The 19,809-nt window shown below is 65.7% G+C and overlaps 4 protein-coding genes across 4 annotated transcripts; 1 reads left to right on the plus strand and 3 right to left on the minus strand.

The window, feature by feature from the left end:
• Positions 1-44: 44 nt before the first annotated feature.
• On the minus strand, positions 45-7,752 carry CNKSR1 (connector enhancer of kinase suppressor of Ras 1). Its single transcript, XM_064172434.1, has 21 exons — positions 7,688-7,752; positions 7,145-7,302; positions 6,525-6,715; positions 6,357-6,441; positions 6,128-6,169; positions 5,737-6,036; positions 5,593-5,652; positions 5,113-5,181; positions 4,479-4,598; positions 4,270-4,355; positions 3,671-3,804; positions 3,438-3,586; positions 3,163-3,193; positions 2,872-3,044; positions 2,716-2,789; positions 2,233-2,304; positions 2,043-2,116; positions 1,716-1,780; positions 1,520-1,634; positions 1,093-1,274; positions 45-566 (listed from the first exon to the last, which is right to left on the minus strand). The coding sequence occupies exons 1-21, from the start codon at positions 7,737-7,739 to the stop codon at positions 366-368; spliced, it is 2,433 nt and encodes an 810-aa protein (XP_064028504.1). The 5' UTR covers positions 7,740-7,752; the 3' UTR covers positions 45-365.
• A 2,715-nt stretch (positions 7,753-10,467) lies between these two features.
• Positions 10,468-12,000, minus strand: ZNF593 (zinc finger protein 593). The gene is made up of 3 exons (XM_064172416.1): positions 11,748-12,000; positions 11,113-11,175; positions 10,468-10,929 (listed from the first exon to the last, which is right to left on the minus strand). The coding sequence occupies exons 1-3, from the start codon at positions 11,942-11,944 to the stop codon at positions 10,788-10,790; spliced, it is 402 nt and encodes a 133-aa protein (XP_064028486.1). The 5' UTR covers positions 11,945-12,000; the 3' UTR covers positions 10,468-10,787.
• A 188-nt stretch (positions 12,001-12,188) lies between these two features.
• Positions 12,189-13,865, plus strand: C37H1orf232 (chromosome 37 C1orf232 homolog). Its single transcript, XM_064172593.1, has 5 exons — positions 12,189-12,409; positions 12,734-12,852; positions 12,964-13,050; positions 13,145-13,242; positions 13,464-13,865. The coding sequence occupies exons 1-5, from the start codon at positions 12,313-12,315 to the stop codon at positions 13,720-13,722; spliced, it is 660 nt and encodes a 219-aa protein (XP_064028663.1). The 5' UTR covers positions 12,189-12,312; the 3' UTR covers positions 13,723-13,865.
• A 131-nt stretch (positions 13,866-13,996) lies between these two features.
• Positions 13,997-16,501, minus strand: FAM110D (family with sequence similarity 110 member D). The gene is made up of 2 exons (XM_064172499.1): positions 16,417-16,501; positions 13,997-15,565 (listed from the first exon to the last, which is right to left on the minus strand). The coding sequence occupies exon 2, from the start codon at positions 15,449-15,451 to the stop codon at positions 14,399-14,401; it is 1,053 nt and encodes a 350-aa protein (XP_064028569.1). The 5' UTR covers positions 15,452-15,565; positions 16,417-16,501; the 3' UTR covers positions 13,997-14,398.
• Between the last annotated feature and the right edge of the window lie 3,308 nt (positions 16,502-19,809).

Consider the following 19,809-nt stretch of genomic DNA (forward strand, 5'->3'; position numbering starts at 1 on the left):
TGAGCTGTCACCGCAGGGTCAGTGCAGTGCCAAGAACAGCCACAGCAGGAGCAGCCTCCCTTGGCGGTTTATTGGCAGCAGGAGAGCCCCGGGCTGGCAGCACCACGGCAGGCACATGTTCCTCCAGGGAAGAGCCACTGTGGCCACCCTGCAGCTGAGGCAAAATGTCCTTGAAAGAAGCAAGATCATCACTTGTCCCCTCCACGGGGATGAAGCAGAAACCACTTCTGCAGCAAGTCCATAGTGGGGGCTGAGCCCTCACAAACATCTTCATCACCCCTGAGCTCTCCCAGCACAGGTAGAGCACCCACTCAGCTCCCACAGCACCCTGGTTTGTGCCAGCAAGGACTCGTGCCAGAGCAGTGTCAGGGTTCAGCTGCCTCTCTGCGGGGGCCATGCTCAGCCTCGAGCCCCTCGTTGCTGTCCTGGCCCTGCCGTGGTGCCCACCACTCCTGCAGCTCCTGGTACAGCTCCTGGTGCTCTTCTTTCCAGCGTGTGAACGCCTCTGAAGTGAGTGCAGCAGCACCAAGCAGCTGCTCCAAAGCCTGCAGCTCCGCCAGCTTGGCCTGCCAGGGGACAGCACAGAGCGGTTTGGGTTGGAAGGGATCTTTAGGTCATCCAGTTCCAACGCCCTGCCGTGGGCAGGGACACCTCCTGCTAGACCAGCTTGCTCAGGGCCCCACCTGACCTGACCTTGAATACTTCCAGGCTTGGAGCCTCCACAGCATTCCTGGGCATCCTCTTCCAGTGCCTCCCCACCCTCCTAGGGAAGAATTTCTTCCTCATCTCACCTAAATCCAGCACCTTCCAGGCTGAAGCCATCACCCCTTCTCCTGCCACTCCCAACCCTTGTCAGAAGTCCCTTCCCAGCTCTCCTGGAGCCTCCTTCAGGCACTGGGAGGCTGCTCTAAGGTCTCCCTGGAGCCTTCTCCAGGCTGAACAACCTCTGCCTGTCTTCACCTCCAGGGCCCTCCTCAGGACCCACTCCAACAACTCCTTCAGCTGTTGGACGTGTTCGGGGGGGGCTGCCCGCGGGCAGGGGTCTCGGGGGGGCAGGGGTCTCGGGGGGGGCAGGGGTCTGCATGCTCCCACCTTGAGTGTGCTCTGCAGGGCCCGCAGGGTGTGCACCCTCTCGTTGATGTGGGGGTTCTTGTTGCGCCGCACGAAGGACCTGCGGCACTGCTCCTGCGTCAGGAACCGCTGCCGCCCCAGCAGGGACAGCCCCCCCTGCTTCAGGCACCTCATCAGGCACTCCAGGTCCTCCCCAGCAGGCTCTGGGTGACCAAAGGGGACACTGGAGCAGGGAGCAGCCTCCAGCCCCCCGTGGGGCACCCCCTGCATGGGAGCCTGCCCGGAAAGGGGCAGTGGGGGCTGCTGCTCCCCAGACGCTGCGTGGCTGACAGCTCGGAGCCCCTCTCCCCGGCCCCCACCCACACTCGCACACGAGGGTGGCCCTGACCTCGATTTGAAGGGTGCACAGAAGGTGACAGGGTGACAGATGTCACCTCCCAGCACCTACCCATGGGCGAGCAGGCCCGGGGGCTGCCCTGGGGGCTGCTGGCTGTGCTGCTGGGCTCACCACCGCCGCAGAGGAGCTGCGATTTCTCCAGGGTGTTTGGCAACCTCCTCTTTGGCTGAAGGAGAGACAGGATGAGAGGTGAGAGGAGGGTCCTCTGTCCCCTCTGTCCCCTCCTTGGCCCCCTAGGGCCACTCACCGAGTCACACCCTGGCCTGGGGGAGTCATCATCAGGGTCCTCAGCTTCTGTCTCACTGTAGCAGTCTGGAGGCCATGGAGGGAGACAGTGAGAGCAGAGGGAGTGGGCAGCCCCAGGCTGCTCCTCAAGCCCCTCCTGGGACTCAGCTTCACCCCAGGCAGCCTCTCAGGAGACAGTTCTCCTGTCTTCCCCAAAGGAGAGGCAAAGCTCTCAGTAGTCTCATGCAGGAGTTGTCAGAGCAGCCATGGCTGACCCACTGGGACCCACAGCTCCCCACCTGCCATGGGGGAACCAAGCCCATCTCCCACCTCAGGAAGCTCTCCTTACCTTCCTCCTTGTCTGGGACTGACTGCTGGGGCAGGGCATACTTGGTTTTGGCTGTTATTAGGTGACTGACCCACCTGGGGGAAGAAAGGAGAGGCAGAGGGTGAGGGACAGAGGGTGAGGGGCAGAGGGCAGGGGCAGAGGGCAGGGGCAGCCTGGCGTGGGGGTGGCAGCAGCACCCAGTGTCACTCACATGCTCAGGTCAGCCAGCGTCTCTGCAGCGAAGACAAAGGGCTTGTACTTCTGATGGCACAGCTGGAACACGCTGCAGGGGCACAGGCAGGCAGCTGCCCTTGCTGCTGGGGCTACCCAGAACCAGCCCCAAGCCCCCACCCGGCTTCCCCTGCACCTCAGCACTCCCAGCCCACCCCAGCCCAGGGGTCTGGGCCTTCCCCTGGCACTGGAGATGCTCCAGCCCTCAGCCACGGCCCAGCTGACACCAGCAGCACAGTGCAGGTCTTCCTCAGCACAGGGCATCCCATACTGCAGGTCCTGCCAGCCCTAGGAGGCTCCCACCAGCCCCATGGAGACCCCCACCAGCCCCACGGAGACCCCCACCATCACCTCAGGAACATGCAGGTGGTACCCAGCAGGGCTCACTGGCACGTGCCCCTGGGACAGCATCCTCCCCTCTACCACCACTCAGGAGGTCCATGGGGAGACAGACCCCACTCACTATTTCTTCTTCTGCTCCCTTGAGCTCTCCAGGTCGTAGGTGGCCACGTTGAGGAGCCCTGCAGCCTTCTCATCCTGCCAGGGAGGAGGAGCTGTGCTCACCGCCTGCCTCTGCTGCCCCGGGGCAGGGCTGAGGGCACCCAGCAGCCCCACTCACGTTGGGGTGGTGGTACCAGTAGAGTGTGTGGCCCTTCAGCACGAACCAGCACCGCTTCCACTTCTGGCCCATGAAGCCTCCATGGTCCTTCTTCTTCAGGAGCCACCCATCGCAGTCCACCCGGCCCAGGTCCCGGCAGGACACCCGCCGGCGGCTCAGCCTGGTCGCCACTCCTGCCAGCCACAGCGCGGGCACAGGCACGGGGGGTCAGGGAAAGGGGAGCAGGGCAGAGGGCCCAGGACAGCCCTCAGCCCAGTGTGCCCCAGCCCTGCCTGGCAGGGTCCTGCTCACCTTTAGGTCTGCGTCCTGTCTGGGGGCTGCCCTGGGAGGAGAGGGATGAGCAGTTAGAGGCAGTGCAGGGAGGTGAGGGCAGGGCAGCATTGGCTGAACCGTCCAGCACCACCCAGAGCCCCTTGGGGACCCCCAAATTGCACACCCACAGCAACGAGCTCAGAGGGGGAACCCACCCCAGGGATGCCTCCTGGCTCAGGTGGCACATGAAGTCCCACATGGGCCCCACCGATGCCCACTGCCAGGCTCAGCACTGCTGTCCCAGCAGCTCTCACCTCCCCAGGGCTGTGCTCTGCACCCCCAGCCTCTGCCGTGGGGGCTACTGTGGAGCTGAGCTCTGTGGGGCAAGGTCCTGCAAGAGCAAGGGTGCCTGGTGTGGTGCCCCACGCGGTGCCAGCCTCCCACGGTGCCTCCTCCTGCACACCTGCAAACAACGAATGCGGCTCCAGCCTCCCATCCTGGGGGCAGAAACCAGCCCATGCCCACCCCCACCCCGCTCCCCTCCTACCGCAGCCAGGCAGCCTCAGCAGCTCCCCCGCAGCCGCCGCGGGCAGCCCCACGCCCCTCTCGTCCTCTCTGTCCTCTTCCTCGCTGCCGAGGTCTGGCGCAGAGTCCGGCCCCGATTCCAGGTCGGCAGCAGCACTGCAGAGAAGGGAATGGATCCCTTAAGCCAAACCCCTCCTTGGCCACCATGGGGGCCCTGTCCCAGGGCTCCAGCACCCACAGATCTCCCTGCCTGAGGAGGAGCAGGGCTGGAGGTGGTGGTGGCTTGGGACCGGCTCCACGCTCCCCAGCAGGGTCTGAGCCCAGCCTGCCAGCTCCTGCCAGCTCCTGCCCAGCTCCTGCCCAGCTCCTGCCCAGCTCCTTTCCATTCTGGGAGAGGAGAAGGGTCATGGCTAAAAATAGCTCCAGCCCCACTGAACGTTACCAAGTGAATGAGTTACAAACACAGGCGCTGAGCTCTTCTCTCCCTACCGACGCTTCCCAGGCGGCTCCCAGGCAGCTGCTGCCACCTTTCCCCCCCAAAAAAAGTCCGGGAAGAGGCCTTGGCTGCACCCAAACAGCTGCAGGCTGCCCAGGCAGGGGGTGCCAGGGGCTGGGGCTCACCTGGAGGTCAGGGACACAGGGCTGCCCGGGCACTCGCTGCTCCTGGTGCCAGGACGATCCGCAGTGTCCAGAAGCGCACCTGGGAGCTGTGGATGGAGCATCCCAGCATAGTCCTCCGGAGCCTTAGGGACCACCCCCGGGATGGGAGATGGCTCCAAACACTCCTCCTGCTCCCCAGCACAGCCCAGTGCGGGGTGGGAGTCACTCACCTGCTGCCTGGGAGAGGGCGGAGAGCTGGGCAGGGGCAGGGGGATCCTCTTCAGCACCAGGGTCACTGCTCTCGCCTGCTCCCGCAGCTTCCTCACCAGGTTGCCGTGGGTCCACCCCACCTGCACCCACACACCAGTGACACGGCCCCAGCCCCACGGCCACCCAGCCCCACAACCTCCCACAGCCCCCAGCGCCCCCCCCTGCAGCAGCTTCTGCATCGCATTCCCCAAACCTCCCCAGCAGCAGCTCCTGTGTCCCCCAGAACTTCTCCTGCCACAGCTCCTGGCACTCCGCAGAGCACAGCTCCAATGTCCCCCCCAGCTGCAGGAGCCAAGCACCCGAAACCTTCCAGCTGCACCCTCCTTGTCCTCCCCAGATCCTTCTAGCTGCAGGAGCCAAGCACCTGAAACCTTCCAGCTGCACCCTCCTTGTCCCCCCCAGACCCTCCCAGCTGCAGCTTGCAACCTCTGCATCCCCCCGGATCCTCTCAGCTACCTCCCTCTAAATCCTCCCCGCAGCAGCTCCTGTGTCGCCCCCAGTTCCTCCTGCCCCCACCCCTCGTGTCCCCCCCAGCCCTGCAGCGCCACCCCCACAAGGTCACTGCCGGAGCCAGCAGCTCCCTCCCCGACTCACCACCACCTGCTCGTTGACCTGCACGATCTCATCTCCGGGCAGGATGCGGCCCCCGTGGGCAGCCAGGGCCTGGGGCAGAGGCAGGGTGGGACTAAGGTGCCCGGCCCAGGGTGCTTGTGCCCCCTCCCCACCCAGCTAATCCACACTCGGGAGCTCTCCCGACTGGGCTGAACTGGTGGGGGTTAACCATTAACCAGCAGCCTGAACCGGTACAGCACCAGCTGGAGCAGCTGGTGGGATGGGGGTGCCCAGGGGGCGTCCCGCCGCGGCCCAGGCCGTGCTCACTCATGAGATGAGTTGCTGGGTCTCAGCTGCAGGCAACCACCCCAGGGTCCGGGATGGGGTGGAACAGGGACCCAGGCAGGCTGCTTGCAGCTGGGATGGGTGGAATTGCCCATGGCAGGTGCTAAAAGGAGTGACTGAGGAACAGGTTGGCACAGAGTGGGGGGTGCCAGACTCGGGGGAGCAGCCCCCACTCACCTCTGGAGTGGCTGCAGACACAAAGTGCAGGCAGGAGCTGCTAGTGGTGACCTCGAGGCCCTAAGAGGGGTAGGAGGGAGGAGTAAGCAGGGTGCAGGGCGTGCTGGGGGGGTCCGGGGGCACTGGAGGGCACTGAGGACTCACCAGCGGGGCAGTAAGGAGCGGTGGGGGAGTGCCCGGGGGGTCAGAGGGCAGCGTCGGGGTGCCAGGGGACGCTGGGGGGCTAGCCCATGGGCTGGTGGGCAGCGTCGGGGTGCCAGGGGATGCCGGGGGGCTCCCCCACAGACCAAGAGGCAGCGCTGGGGTGTGGGGGGACACTGGGGGGCTGCCCGGGGGGCCAGGGAGCCGCTGCAGCCCCACTTGCTGCAGCACAGCCCTGCAGTCCAGCAGCGCTGGGGGGCTGCAGCCCACCATGCTCTCGCAGATGCCCACGATGTGCTGGCACTGTGGGTGACAGTGAGGGGGGCTGAGTGGGAGCCCTGCCAGCACTGGGCTCCCCCCCATGCTCGCCACCCCCTCCTCGCCCAGCACTTACAATCCACAGGATCTTGCTGTCCCTCTCAGCTGCAGGGCAGTCCTGGGGCACAAGATAAGAGCTTTCAGCCTCTCTCTATCCTAGCTTGAGGGTCTCCATGGGGACCCCCCCCAGACAACAACCCTCCTCGCCCCCTGCTCCAACAGGCAGAGCTCTGGGGGGCAGGAGGGCACACAGCTGGCTCCCCCCTGACACCATGCCCACCACCGTGGCCACCCTGGGCACCCACCGCCTGCAGCGCCTCTGCCAGCTGGGCACAGAGCAGGACGATGTCCTGGCTGGCCGAGAAGTCGTTGAGGGTGGAGAAGAGGTACCTGGGGGGGGGCAGGAACGGACAGCTCAGCCCCAGGTCCAGGGGGCACCCAGCACCCATGAGTGCCCCCCACCTGCCCCAGACCTGCTAAGCCAGGAGAAGAGCCCCTTGGCAGCACCGACCAAGTCGACAACACGAGAGAGGAGGGCGAGGGAGGGCGGGTGGGGGTCAGCCCCTGCAGGTGCCCCCCTCAGGATGAGGTCTTGGATGCCCTGCGCCAGCTCCTGCAGCCTCTCGGTCAGCGTCCGCAGGCTGGTGCTCGCCAGCCCCGCGTCCTGCGAGGGGCACAGGGACAGTGGGGGGCAGGAGGGCACTGGGGGGCTCCAGAGTGTCCCCAAGTCCTCCCTTTCACCTAAGGCAGGGTGAGCTAAAATCCCACTCGAGGTGCCCCTGTGCCACCCTCCCGAGCCCAGGGTGCTCCCACGTCTCCCCCTTTATCCACGCCAGGGTTCCCCTGCACCTGCCCCTTACCCACCCCAAAGTGCCCCCACATTCTCCCTCTCCAGCCCAGGGTGCCCTCACGTCCCCCCCATCCATTCCAGGGTGCCTCAGCATCCCCACCTTCAGTCAGCCCAAGGTGTGCCCACATCCTGCCCTCTAGCTCGGAGTGCCCTCATGTCCCCAGGCTGTCCCATGTGCCCCGGCTCGCCCACACCCCCCTTCAGCACAGGTGCCCCGCGGCGCCCATGGGTGCTGGCACTCACCAGGGCTCGCAGCTGCTCCACGGCCTCCAGCAGCAGCTCCTGGTGCCCCAGCTGGCACACGCCCAGCGCCTCCAGAGCCCCCTCCGACAGCCCCAGCAGCTCCGGCCCGGCCAGCCCCCAGGCCTCGAAGGGGTATCCCTGCACCGCCGGGTCCAGCCCTGCCACAGCTCTGCCCTAGTGCCAGCCGCACACCCGGGGGGCCCCAGCACCCCCCCAGCAGTGTCTCTGCTGGCCCTTGCCTGGGTGACCCCAGGGAGTGCCACCTGCCTGCCGGGTGGGACCTCGCTGTGCAACAAGTTTGGCAGGTCCCAGCCCAGACACACTCCCCCCCAACCCCCCCACCTACCAGACCCAGGGACTGCCCCCTCCGGGGGGGCACAAGGCCCCTCCAGGGCACAAGGCGGTGCGACAACAAAGAGCTGCCACCCGCAGCCGCCCCGGGCCAGGCACACGCCCCCAGGGTGTGCAAAACCCACCCCAGGATCCCACGCTGGAGCCACGGGGGGATGCTGGGGGCAGGGTCGGGGGGGGGGGGGTCCTCACCTCGCAGCCAGGCAGCCACCCGCGCAGGGTCCCACGCACCCACGGGCTCCATGGCGGCCAGGCCGGAACCGTGCCGGGAGCGGCTGCACACCTGCGCCCGGCCCCATTGGCGCTCCCGGGTGCCGCTCACGGTGCCCTGCCGCCGCCCAGCGCGGCCCCGGAGCGCACAGGGCGCACCCCGCTGAGTCACCTGCTGCCGAAACCCCCCCGGGGAAACCAGACCCGCCCAGGCAGCATCGCCGCTGCCAGCTCACTCAGGCCTCAGCTGTGTCCGCCCCCCCGTGCCCCCCAAACCGCTGCACGCAGCCAGGGCTGAGTCCTGACGCAGCTCATGACACCAGTGGGTGCGCCCCCAGCAGCCCAGGGGCGCAATTTTTGTCCACGCAGCCTCCCGGGAAAGCTTGAGGGGAGTCTGCTCAGCCTCCTGCCCACCCCCTGGGGGTTTTGGGGTCCCACCAGGCACAATCCCTGACCCCTTCCTTCACCGGTGGGGAAACTGAGGCAGGAGAGCAACTCTTGTGCAGGCCTGCGGAGCTGCTGCCCCGGCCCGGCCTGGCTCTCCACAGCCCAAACGTGCCCTGGGCTGGCCCCGGCCCCCCCGCCCGCGCCTCGGTGCCCGTCCCCCCCCGCCCCGCCGTGCGCGCTCGGGGGAGCATTGGGCACTGATCGCGGCTGACAGCTGCTCCGCGCCCGCCCGCTGCGAGCTGCCCTCTGCCAGGGGGCCGCGGGGCTGCCAGGCGGACGACAGCGCCGGACCCCCAGCGCGGAGGTTGGGGTGGGGGGCTCGGGGCGTAGGGCACCCCGGCCCCGTTGCTTCTGTTGGCTCCCTGGGCCCGATCCTGCTGCTCCCTGCCGCGCCATGATCATCCGTCCCCGGCGCCTGACCCCGGGGTACTTCCGTCTGCTCCAGGTAAGAGGGCAGCAGGGGTGGGGGAGCCCACGGGGACCCCTGGGAGCCTGCCCGCGTTGCCCACCGGAGCCGCTGGCCGTGGGAGCCATGCCCGGCCGTGCCCTGGCTCCAGTCACAGCGAGGGTGCTGCTGGTGGGGTCCCACAGGCACTACATGGAGCACCCCAAAAGCACCCCTGACAGCGGGGGGGGGGCTCGGCTGTGCTCCCATCACCCTTACACCCATCTGGGTGTGATGAGGTTGCTCAGGACACTGCTGCGGGCCCCTTGTCCCCAGGGGTTTGGGGCTGGGGTCTCACAGTGCTCTCTCTTCTCTCCCCCTGCAGATGCAGCTGGCAGCAGGGAGGGGAAATGAGCCGGGGGAGCGGCTGCTGACCCCCCTGGCCTTGCTGCTGGCAGCTGCCGGCCTCTGCCTCTCCTTCTACAGTGCCCGGAGGATGGCTGGTCCTGCCAAGACCCCCCCAGAGCCATAGGGATGATCCCCAGGGGTGTGCCAGGGTCCCCTTCCCCTGCTGCCCCCCACCCGAGTGGAGCTGCCAGTTGCGGCTCCATGCCCAGCCCTTCCCTCCATGCCCGAGCGGGTGCCGTGCCCCAGGGCTGGGGGGCACCCAGCTCTGTCCCCTTCTGCCCTCACTTCTGGGAGCTGCATCAACAACTGCGATGGAGAAGAGAGAAAGCAGCCCCTGAGCCCCTGACTGCACCCAGGGTACGGCCACAAGGACAGAGCCCGAGCAGACAGACAGAAGGATGGCAGAGCCACGTGCCACATCCATCCCCGAAAGCAGAGGGGTCTGGGGGTACCTCAGTGCCCTGCCGGCAGCCACACAGCCCCCCCCGTCCCCACGGGGACTGTGCTGTGGCTGCAGCCAGCCCAGGCTGCAGAAAGCAGGTCAGTGCCGAGCGCCGTTAGGTAACAGTGGGGAGGGCTGGGACCAGACCAGTCTGGCGCGGCTGGGCAGGGGGCATGTGGGGACACGGAGGCAGCGACCTGTCTCCTGGGCAGGCAAATCCCACTGGCATGGGGGCTGCGACCTCCCCCCCCACCCCCCAGCCACTGAACCAGTGCAGGGCTGCAGCACTTCGTGCCCCAGGGGCTGCGGAGGACCTGGGCAAGCTGCTTGGCATCAGAGAACGATCATGGAATGGCTTGGGTGGGGAGGGACCTTTAAAGCTCATCCAGTCCAACCCCCCCCTGCACCCTGCACAGACACCCCCAGCTAGAGCAGGCTCCTCAGAGGATGGTTCCAGGGATGGGGCATCTCCCACCTTGCTGGGCAACCTGGGCCAGGCTCTCCCCACCCTCAGGGTAAAACCTTTCTCCCTTCTGTCCAATCTGAGTCTCCCCTCGAAATAAACCCTCTCCTGACAAGCACAGCTGCCTGGTCCCTCTGCCTTTCTGCTGCTCCCTCCCCAGCTCAGCAGGAGACAAACCTCCAGTCTGAGGCTTTTGCAAGACCCACCCTGCCGGAATTCACAGCAGTGGGTGGTGGGTTTGGCACCCAAAGGGCCCCTGAGAGCCTGGCAGGCAGAGGCAGGGTCACCAGACTGGTCAGAGCAGCACCAGGCTGGTGGGCACGAGGTGGGGAGGCTGAACAGGGCACCAGCCCTTCGAGGAGAGGACATCTCTTCCCCTCCCCAAAAAGCAGCTCTGTATCTGCTGCCAGTTGGCTGGGGAGGGCAAAGCAGAGGGAGCTGTACCAGCCTGCCAGGGCAGGAGCACTGGGATGAGGCTGGCACAGACACTGGCAATGGTTCCCTTTGTGTGCCTGGGAAGAGCACAACACAGAGATGTCTTCTATGCCAAGAGGTGGCTGTCACCCTCCAGCCAGGGCCTGGGTCACCCTCTGAGAACTCTCCACACTGCCAGCGTGTTGGTTGACACATTTTAATGGGCAACTCACCAGGGTCAAGCCTGGACACAAGGAGAGAGGCCCTAAAAGCCTCTATGAGCAAGGAGAGGAGTGCAGAGCCACAGCAGAGCTGAGGGCACAGGCAGCTTGTCCCTTCCCCAGCAGGGGGGGCAGGCAGGGAGGGCAGCCAGGGGCTCGCCAGCTCCTTCTCCTCGGCTGTGCCCCGGCCAGGAGGGCTGCCAGGGGCAGCACTGTGCTGGCTGCGCTGGGCCGAGCTGTGCTCACGGAGCTGAGGACACAGACACCTTCCCGGGGCCAGCAGTGCCCTCAGCCCGCCGGGTTCAGCTGGATGCCTCCATCGGGGTGACCTCCTCAAGCGGCTGTGTCTGCACCTCCACCTTCTTGGGGGGGATGTAGGAGCCCATTCCGGCCGCGCGCTCTGCCTCCTCCTGCGTGTACGGAGCCTCCCGCAGCTGCTTCAGCCTGGGGGAGGGCCAGAGGAGGGCTGAAGCCTTCCACCCCAGCTCCAAAATACAAGACTGGCACAGAACCGATGCCACCCTCTGCTTGACCGGGGGTGAAATTCGGGCTGGGGGCTGCAGCCTCCTTCAGTGCAGGGCATAGGGGCCCGGAGCATCTCAGGACATCTCTCAGCCCTCTCCTTACCTCTTCTTGTGCACCTTGGACCTGAAGTGCTCCTTCATGCTGTTCAGATCCACAAAGTAGCGCCTGGGGTGGGGATAAAAGGCTGGGGGTCAGAGCGTCCCGGGATGGAAGCAGGGCTGGGGAGAGCCCAACCGAGGGCCTAGAGTCTCCCTTGAGACTAGAATTAGATCCCCTCAAGGGCCAAGGTCCCTCTTGAGACCAGGACGAGATCTCTGTCAGGAGCCAGAAGCCCTCTCATCAGGTTAGTCTCGCTCAGAAGCTAGAGACCCCTCAGAACCAGGGCGACCCCTCCTAGGTACCATGGAACCAGGACAACCTCTCCTAGGTGCCATGGAACCAGGACAACTCCCTCCAACCGACCAGGAACCATCTCTGGGACAAGGACAAGCTGCTTCCAGGGCCTGTGACCACCCCCAGGACCAGGACAATCTCCTCCCAGGGGTCAAAGATGCCGCCAGGACCAGGACAACCCCTCCTCAGCGCAGGACCAAGACAATCCCCCCCAGCACGGACCCACCATAATGCCCTAATGATCAGAACCCTCCCTCCTCAGTACCCACACCCCGAGGACAAGACCCCCCCCCCGGGACTCCCCCCCCGGCTCGGGGACCCCCCCCGGTTCCCGCCGCACGCACGCGCAGTGCAGGCAGTAGAACTGGGCGCAGCCTGGCAGGTCGGGGTCGGGCTCCTGGTGCAGCAGCCGAGCTGCCTTCTCGGGTTGCAGATCCACGTGGATCTCATCCAGGTCCCGGCGGCGTCGCTTGGTTTTTAACTGCCGGGCCAGCGAGTGGGCCCGGTGAGCACCGGTGCGGCGACCATTGCGCGGCGACATGGCGCAGCCACGCCGGGACACAGCTCCGCAGTGCGCAGGCGCAGGGGGCGCAGACCACACCTCTTCCCGGGAATCCCCGCCCAGGAGGCGGCAGGTTCAGCCAATCAGCTTATAGATGCCGCCCACATATGACAAACCACGCCCACGATGAGATAGACCCCTCCCACGACTCGACTGGCACGCCCCCGGGCCGGACAGGCCACGCCCCCCAGCAGCAGGGCCCCGCCTCCAGGGCCGCGGCTCTGCTCTGCGGCCGCTGCTCGAATGTCCCCAGGGCAGGGGACAGCCGCGCCCCCACCGCCCCCCGGTGGCAGCCGTTCCCAGGATGTGCCCTCAGCGGGACATCGGGCCTGGCCTTGGGTCAAGGAATGACCTCCGCCCGTGCTGCCTCGGTCACTGCGGTGATGAGCTGGGGAGGGCTCAGTGCAGCCTGGCCCGGCACTGATCGTGTTTCCTTCACCCCGGGTGATCAATTATGGATGGGCACCCATGGCGGGGGGAGCCTGAGCCCCACCCTTGCTGTGCGCTGTGGGCTTGGAGTGGCCCCAGCCTTGGGGGAAGGTCCCTGTGGGTGAGAAGTGTTGAGGGGCTGCAGCAGTGGGGTGAAGAGGGGGACTTTGGGATTGACCGGAGCAGCCCCCCCGTGCTGCCCCCAGTTCAGGCCGGGCTCAGGTTCCCCTTTGTGCGTGGAAGTGGCCCCTGAAAGTTTAATGAGGCCACTGGATCTCCAGGGCCGTGCCGGGGGGGGGGGGGGGGGCAGCCCCTCACCCCTCCCGCTCCCCACAGCAGCGCTGGCTCCTGACCCCGCCGAGCCCTTCGCCATGACCCAAAGCTTCTGGAGGCTCTACAAGGCTAAAGTGCTGCAGACCCTGGGGGGAGCGCAGGCGGACGGGGTGCTGCGGGAGGAGGTAGGGCCGGGGGCGTCACCCCCAAGCCTGTGTCCCGCCAGAGCAGGGTGACCAACATCCCTGCCCTCTCCCTGCCTGCACCCCTGCCCTCATGTGGGGGCTTTGTTGCAGGGAGACACCCCCGAGCTGATGGAGACAGCCGAGAGCCCTGCGTTGATGGAGGAGGGACCCAGCCCAGTGTCCCAGCTGGTGAGGAAGGTGAGGAGGGGGCTAGAGGGAAGCAGAGGCTGGGGGAGGGGGAGCTGCCGGGACCTGTAGGTCTCCAGTGAGCCCAATGTTGCCTCCCCCGCAGGTGCAGGGGGTGGGTGCCCGCGGCTGGAGGACGCTTTCGTCCCTCTTCACCCGTGAGGACGAGCACCAGCTGCTCAGCCCGGAGCCCTGCGCAGATCAGTAAGTTGCAGCTTGGGACAGGAGAGATCCGAAAGCCTGGATCCAGACCCTGGGAGCTGCTGATTCCTGCATCCCCTTCCCCTGTCTGTAGCCTGTGGGGCTGGGGAACAGCAGGAGGAGAGTTGCCATGGAAGGGGGATGGGAGATGCCAGTCCTGGTCACTGCGGGACCTGGTGAGAAGAGTCCCCACACCGACGTTCCTGTCCCCACTCTCTCCCCAGCCCCCTGGCAGCCTCCCCGCCCGAGCCGCCCCCCGCCGAGAAGGCGTCTGGCTTTTGGGATCTCTTCGCTACCAAGTGGCAGCAAGCACCGGGGCCCGACAAGGGGGTGACCCCCCCGGAACCAAGTGAGAGCCCTGGGGAGCCACCGGGTGAGGATGACAGCGACCTGCGGGAGCCGGAGGAAGGCGCCTTCCACTGGGGCTTCCTGGCTGGTAAACTGGCCGAAATCCGGAATAAAAGCGCCCCCAAGGGCAACTAGAGCAGGCTGAGCTGGCAGGACGCTCCAGCAGTGCAGGCGCCCCCACGCACACTGCTGGCGGGCACCCCCCTGCCGCTGCTTGAGGGTTCCGCGGTGGCTTTCAGCGACATGTCAGCACTAAAGACCCTGAGGTGCCCCTTTTACTGACCCCTGCCTGGTGCTTTCTTCGCCCTCACCACCTCCCAGGTAGTCCCTGGAGCTGCCGCCCCCAGCCCCGGACAGCCCTTCCAGCCCCAGCCTGGGCTCTGCCCACACAAACCACACACAGCCAGGATACAAAAAAACCCAAAGCAGGTTTATTGAGTGTTGGAAGGGGCTGCGGGGTGGGCACTGAGTGCCCAGGCTCTGCCCACCCCCTACAGCCTGCAGCTGGTCTCGGAGGTGAGCAGCCGATGGGGGCTGCAGGCCCATCCCACCACCCGGGGAGGCTGGAGAAGGTAGGTGACAGCAGAGGGACAGCAGCCCACCGGCCCCGGGGGCCAAGGGCAAACTCTGCCAGGAAAGTTCCTTCTGTAAGTGGCCCCTCAGGTGCCGCCACCATGCTGAGCTCTGGGGTTGGACCTCCCAGCCAACAGCAGCCCCACGGCACCAGGGCCGTGGATGCCACCAGCCCATCGGCCACATCCAGGCAGCGGGCGCCGCACGGATGTCCCTGTGCCCAGCCAGGCTGCCTCTGCTAGACGGTGGACTCCTTGGCAGCCGCCCAGGCTCTCTGGCAGCCGTAGAGCCACTTGATGACCCGGGCGTTGCGTTCCACCACCGAGACGCTGGAGCCCAGCCGAGCCTCCGGCTCCTCATCGCTCGGGCCCGCGCGGCCCTCGCTGCCCTCCGAGGCCCGGCCGGGCTCGGACTCGGCGGAGCCGTGGAGCCGAGCCGAGGCGTTGTCCCAGCCCGCCGGCCCGAACCGCTCCCGGCCCAGCAGCTCCACCAGCGCCCGCTCCAGCCCGCAGTAGTTGAAGAACCGCTCCTGCTCCGACAGCGGCAGCGATGCGCGCAGCGCCAGCGCCTGCTTGCCGGGGGGCTGCGGGGGCTGTGCCGTGGCGCTGCCAGGAAGAGCGAAGATGCCACCACTGCCCCCGCTGCTGCTGCTGGCACCTTGCGTCCTCACCTCCACCTTCTCCGCGGGCACCCACAGCATGGGGGTCTCGGGGCTCTGGGGGGCTGGAGGCTCCTCACCCAGCCTCCTGGCCGGGGGAGAGCTGGGGGGCTTGTCTCTGAGGGGTCCCTGGAAGAGGCGTCGCACCAGCCCGGCGCCCTTGGTGTTCTCCTTGTCCCCGGCCGAGCAGTCCCGTTTCTGCCGGTAGATGATGAGGGAGTCGGGTCTCAGCAGGCGCCTGCCACCGGCCCGGCGTGACACGGGAGACTGGGGACACGGCAGCTTCCTGGGACCCTCCCGGCCCAGCTCGGAGCCCGGACACAGCTCGTTACACTGCTGACGGGCCAGGAGGCGCCGGCCGCGGGGCGAGAAGCGGGGCGAGAAGCGAGGCGAGCAGCCCCGCAGCGCCGGCTCCTGCCTGCTGTTGATGACCTGCTGGGACTTGACGTATTTGGCCTTGTCGGCCTCCAGCCGCTCCACGGCGCTGGGGGTCCTGCCCCTGCTGCCCCCCAGCTCCCGCGGGCACTCGGGACCGCGGTTCAGCCAGGCCAGGGGGGAGCTGCGGCCCGGGGCCACGAGGCGCAGGTTGCTGGAGGCACAGACAGCAAGAGAAGGGCTGCCCAGGGGCACCATCGTCTCCCAGTTCCAAAGTGGCACCCCTGGTCGATTTGCTCCCGTGCAAGTGGCTGTCGGGACGGGGGTCCGGTGCTGCAGCTAGGGAGGACCCAGAAGCTTCTGGATTCAGTCCTAGAAGAGCAGAGACCTGGGTTAGCAGCAGGGTTGGCGCTGTGGTTAGCAGTGGCGGTGGCAATGGGGTTGGCAGCAGGGTTGCAGCAGTGGCAGAGGTCAAGCAGAGCTGGGGGGCGCCTCGGAACCACGCGTGGCAGAGGAGACAGCAGGCAGCGAGCTCTGCCAGTCCTGGCAGACACAATCCGTGGGCAGGAAGAGAGAAGCGCCGAGCATCCGCCGGCTCCACTCACATCCCAGGAGTGGATTCCAACAGGAAAAAATACCGGAGCCTGCCGCCCCATCCTCCCGACCGCGGCGGCAGCGCAGCAGAGCCTGGGTGCAGGGGAGCTGCCAGCCGCCTCTGCCGCGGGGATGGGGCTGGGGGCGCTCTGGGTGATGGGGGAAGAAGGGATGGAGCCTGAGCTGGGGGCTGGAAATGCCCAGAGCAGATGGTTTCACTGAGCCGCAGAGCCTGAACAGCCACGAGGAGTGACCACCCCATCGCTGACCCAGCCCCACAGCCTGCCCGGGTGACAGCAGGGACGTGGGCAGAGCAGGACTCACTGCAGTGCAAACAGCTCGAGTGCCCTCTGCACAGGCACCTCTGCCCACAGGCTCCAGCACCGCACCCACACCAGTGCTCTACAGGTGGGGAAACTGAGGCACGCAGTTTGCCTGGTCCTGAGCTCCCCACGGATGAGCTCCCCAGAGCCTCCCAGTGCTGGACGGAGCCCTCTGGCGGCTCAAGGGAAGGGGACCCCCGCCCATGGTCTTCTTACCAGCTTCACCCTGGCAGAACCAGTGTGCCCAAGATGCCAGGATCTGTGCCCAGCTGCTGGGCTTGGCTGGTGGAGGATGTTCTTGCTCACCTGAGCTCACGCTGGGTTGCACGGGTGGGATGCAGGAATGGGGTGCAGGGATGCTCTGGTCTCACTCAGCACTTGCTGCTCTGGCTGCCCGCTGCAAACTGAGCCCAGAGCTGTCGGGAGCCTCATATAGAAGCTGAGGAAGAGGAAGAGCCACCCCATTAACCCCTGCCAGCCTAGCCCCGTCAGCAGGAGCGCTCCCTGCCAGCATGGCCCCGATGTCACGGCCACAGCCCTGCCTCTGCTCTGTCACATTAACCCTCCTTCTCCTGCAGCTCCAGCTCACCTCTGCCAGCTCTCCTCCTCACTCCACCACCTCCTTACGTGAGCCTGGCTGGGATTTTGGGATCCGCAGCATGGATCTCTGCCTCCTCCCAGGCAGGACTGGGTCCTTCTATTCCCCCCCGCCCCACACAGCACACAGGGAATCAGGAATAGGACAGGGAAACCTTGTCCATTCCAGCAGCCTCTCCAACATCCACCCTGAGCTGCAGGATGCAGCTCGGGAGCAGGAGCCCACCACGATCCCCTTCCCCAGGATCTCAGGATCCTGCCCCAGCCAGGAGGGAGGAGAAGGGATGAGAAACACTTCTAGCACCTTCTCTGCTGGTGGTGAAAGGGTCAAAGTCAGCCCTGAGCCAGCCCGGTTCCTGCCTCCTCTTCCCCCCGGGAAGGGCTGTAAATCGCAGGAAGCCACACAGGGCTGGGGCTTGCCAGAGGTTATTTTTATGCTGCCCTCTCCCCCCCTCCCCAAGGCTGAGCTCTCCCCTCCAGCCCACCCCCCTCATCTCCCGGGGGTGCATGTGGCACTGCAGGACCCAGGGAGGAAGGACCTGCTGCACCCCATCTGGGCTCCCAGCACCTTGGAGCAGGGGCAGAGAAAGCCCCCAGTGCTCCTTAGGGAGCTGCCAGCCCCAGCCAGCCCTCTGTCAACCAGCATGGGTGGGCAGCTGGGGCACACTACAGCCCAGGATGCTTTCAGGGACTCCAGAGGGGCCAAAGCCATGGCCCCACAGGCCAGGAGGATGAGAGGGGACCCAGCTCTATGGCCCCCACCCCATTTCCTTCCTGTGGTGATGCTGCTGGGAAACCTGTGCCGGGAACTGGGGCTGGGTTGGCATCCAACATCTCCCTCCATGACAGCACCGGTGCCGGGAAGGGGCTGGGGCCAGGACTCCTGGGCTGATGGAAACGGAACCTACAGCAGAGTCTGAGCAGGATGAGAGCAGCCAGGGCTGGTCTGAGCCCCACTGGCACTGGGAAAGATCCTGGGGAAAGCAAGGGAGGGATAAAGCACCTCCTGAATTCCAGCAAACCTGGAGAGGAGACCTGGAGACCTGCTCCCAGCAGGTCTGGGCTCTGTGCAGGATGTGGCTGCACCAGAGCAGAGCCAGACACCTCCAGAGGAAGACAGGAAAAAGGCCGAGGGTGAGTGATGGAGCAGCTCGGGACAGCCCTGGGACCTGCCCCCAGCTCCCACGCAGCAGAGGGGCAGGCAGCAGCACCTTGCTTTGAACTGCAGGCAACGTGAGTCAGTGTTTCTTAGGGACAGTTCCCATGCTCCGAGCCGGAATCCCAGCAGCTATTCCAGTAAAGCCACAAGTAAGAGGCGGCCTTGGATCCAGCTTTCCCTGGCAGAGGCAGGCTGCTCCCATGGGATGCTCCTCCCAAACGCCTGCCCCAGAGCAACTGCCCTCTTTCTGGCTCCTCCCCGGAGCACCTGCCAGGCTCTCACTGGCAGATTGCCTTTGGGATACAAAAAGGGGATGGCTTGAGAGGCCCTTCCTGGCATCAGCATCTCAGCCAGGCTCTTGTGAACGCAGCAGGAAGCGTTCCTCAGCCAGGAGGATGCTCCAAGTCCCTTGGTTTGGGTTGAGGCTACTTGGAGCTCTCCCAGGGTGCTCTCTGCCTTTCAGTGGGGCTCTGCTCCCTCCCAGCTCCCCAGGAAGCATGCATAGAGCCAGGAAAACAAACCAAATCCTGGGCAAAACCAACCCACAGCTGGGGCCAGGTATGGGAAGTTGCAGCCCTTGGAGTGGGAGAGACATTCTAAGAGAGTCCTCAAGCCTCCAGTCCCAGAGCAGAGATTCCTCTTTCAGAGCATGTCCTGCTCCCAATTCCACAGCCCAGCTCCCTGCAAGCTGCCCTCCCTCCTGGCACGGGGAGGAGGGGCATGGCCCTCTCTGCCCTGCTGATTCCATCTCCATCCCATAGCCTGAGGAGCAGGACAGGGCTCCCGGCACAGCTGCTGGGTCTGGACAAGCAGCGAGGCTGAGGGCAGCCACATCCCCTTCAGTCCTCTCCAGCTGCATTTCTCCTGCAAAAATAAACCCAGCGACCCCTTCAGTGCACCGGGGGCAGAGCTGCAGCACCTGGGGCCACAGGCACCTGTTCCTACTTGCTGCTTTGCTTACCCAACCCACAACAGCCCCTTCTGCTCTGAGCTGCATGCAAATGCCATGGCCTGGAGGGCAGCCCGGGGCAGCAGGGTGGCTGGGAGCCAGAGGGGGCCCTGGCTGCAAGAGCTCTCCTCTGGGAGAGGGCAGGGCTGGGAGGTTTGCTGCTCAAGCTTTAAAATACCAAGGGCTCAGCCAGCCAGGAGTAAACCTGAACTCAGCACCTTGCCCGAGGCAGCTGCTGCCAGTAGGAGCTAGAGAGCAGCTGGGCCTGGGAGTAGACACCAAGGCTCCCACAGAGGCTTCAGAGCCCACGGTGGGCAGTGCCTGGCCCTGCTGACTCTTCTAGCAGGAAGTTCTTTGCCAGGAGGGTGCTGGAACAGGTTGCCCAGCCCTGGAGACATTCAGGGTCAGATTTGAGCCTGCTCTAGCTGGGGCTGTCCCTGCTGACTGCAGGGGGTGTTAGAGATGACCCTTGAGGGTCTCTTCCAACCTGCTGTGTTCTGTGACTCTGACCACACAACCTACCAGTAAAGGCAGGGCTCATGGGATGCTGCTGGTGGAGCAAAGGGGAAATCAAGGCAAAGGGCTGGCTGTGGGTACTGCCTGCAGTCCAAAGGCCACCTCAGTGCTTCTGCTTGGCCCAGGGAGAAAAAAAAAAAGCTGTTTCTGGGAAGCCAGGGCACCCTTCCAAGGGGCAGGCAGGTGGCTGCTGGCTGCCTGACAGGACTTATCTCAACCACAAAGCAACATCTGCTGTGACACTGCAGTTTGGTGAGGAGGTTAAAGCAGCACCAAGGGAAGGCTCCAGCGTGAGCAGCTCCACCAGCACTGCCCTGCCCAGGGAGCAGGGTGGGCAGGCTGCAGCTGGAGGCTTCAGCACCCTGCAGAACAAGGCAGAGAGTGAAGAAGTTTGGATTAGTCTGGAGGAGGCTGAAGGGAGACCTCATTGGTCTCTACAACTCCCTGAAAGGAGGCTGGAGTCAGGTGAGGTTGGAAG

This window comes from Pogoniulus pusillus, chromosome 37, assembly GCF_015220805.1.
Source record: "Pogoniulus pusillus isolate bPogPus1 chromosome 37, bPogPus1.pri, whole genome shotgun sequence".
Lineage (NCBI taxonomy): Eukaryota > Metazoa > Chordata > Aves > Piciformes > Lybiidae > Pogoniulus > Pogoniulus pusillus.

Excerpts from the sequence above, each read along its gene's own strand:
- FAM110D (XM_064172499.1), bottom strand. The coding sequence starts at position 15,451 with ATGGTGCCCCTGGGCAGCCCTTCTCTTGCTGTCTGTGCCTCCAGCAAC.
- CNKSR1 (XM_064172434.1), bottom strand. The coding sequence starts at position 7,739 with ATGGAGCCCGTGGGTGCGTGGGACCCTGCGCGGGTGGCTGCCTGGCTG. Across the intron at positions 6,170-6,356 it reads TGGCAGAGGCGCTGCAGGCG|GACTGCCCTGCAGCTGAGAG; the intron begins GTGGGTGCCCAG and ends CTTGTGCCCCAG. Across the intron at positions 4,599-5,112 it reads AGGTCAACGAGCAGGTGGTG|GTGGGGTGGACCCACGGCAA; the intron begins GTGAGTCGGGGA and ends GTGTGGGTGCAG.
- C37H1orf232 (XM_064172593.1), top strand. The coding sequence starts at position 12,313 with ATGACCTCCGCCCGTGCTGCCTCGGTCACTGCGGTGATGAGCTGGGGA. Across the intron at positions 12,853-12,963 it reads ACGGGGTGCTGCGGGAGGAG|GGAGACACCCCCGAGCTGAT; the intron begins GTAGGGCCGGGG and ends GCTTTGTTGCAG. Across the intron at positions 13,051-13,144 it reads TGTCCCAGCTGGTGAGGAAG|GTGCAGGGGGTGGGTGCCCG; the intron begins GTGAGGAGGGGG and ends CCTCCCCCGCAG.
- ZNF593 (XM_064172416.1), bottom strand. The coding sequence starts at position 11,944 with ATGTCGCCGCGCAATGGTCGCCGCACCGGTGCTCACCGGGCCCACTCG. Across the intron at positions 11,176-11,747 it reads TTCTACTGCCTGCACTGCGC|GCGCTACTTTGTGGATCTGA; the intron begins GTGCGTGCGGCG and ends TCCCCACCCCAG. Across the intron at positions 10,930-11,112 it reads TCCAAGGTGCACAAGAAGAG|GCTGAAGCAGCTGCGGGAGG; the intron begins GTAAGGAGAGGG and ends GCCCTCCCCCAG.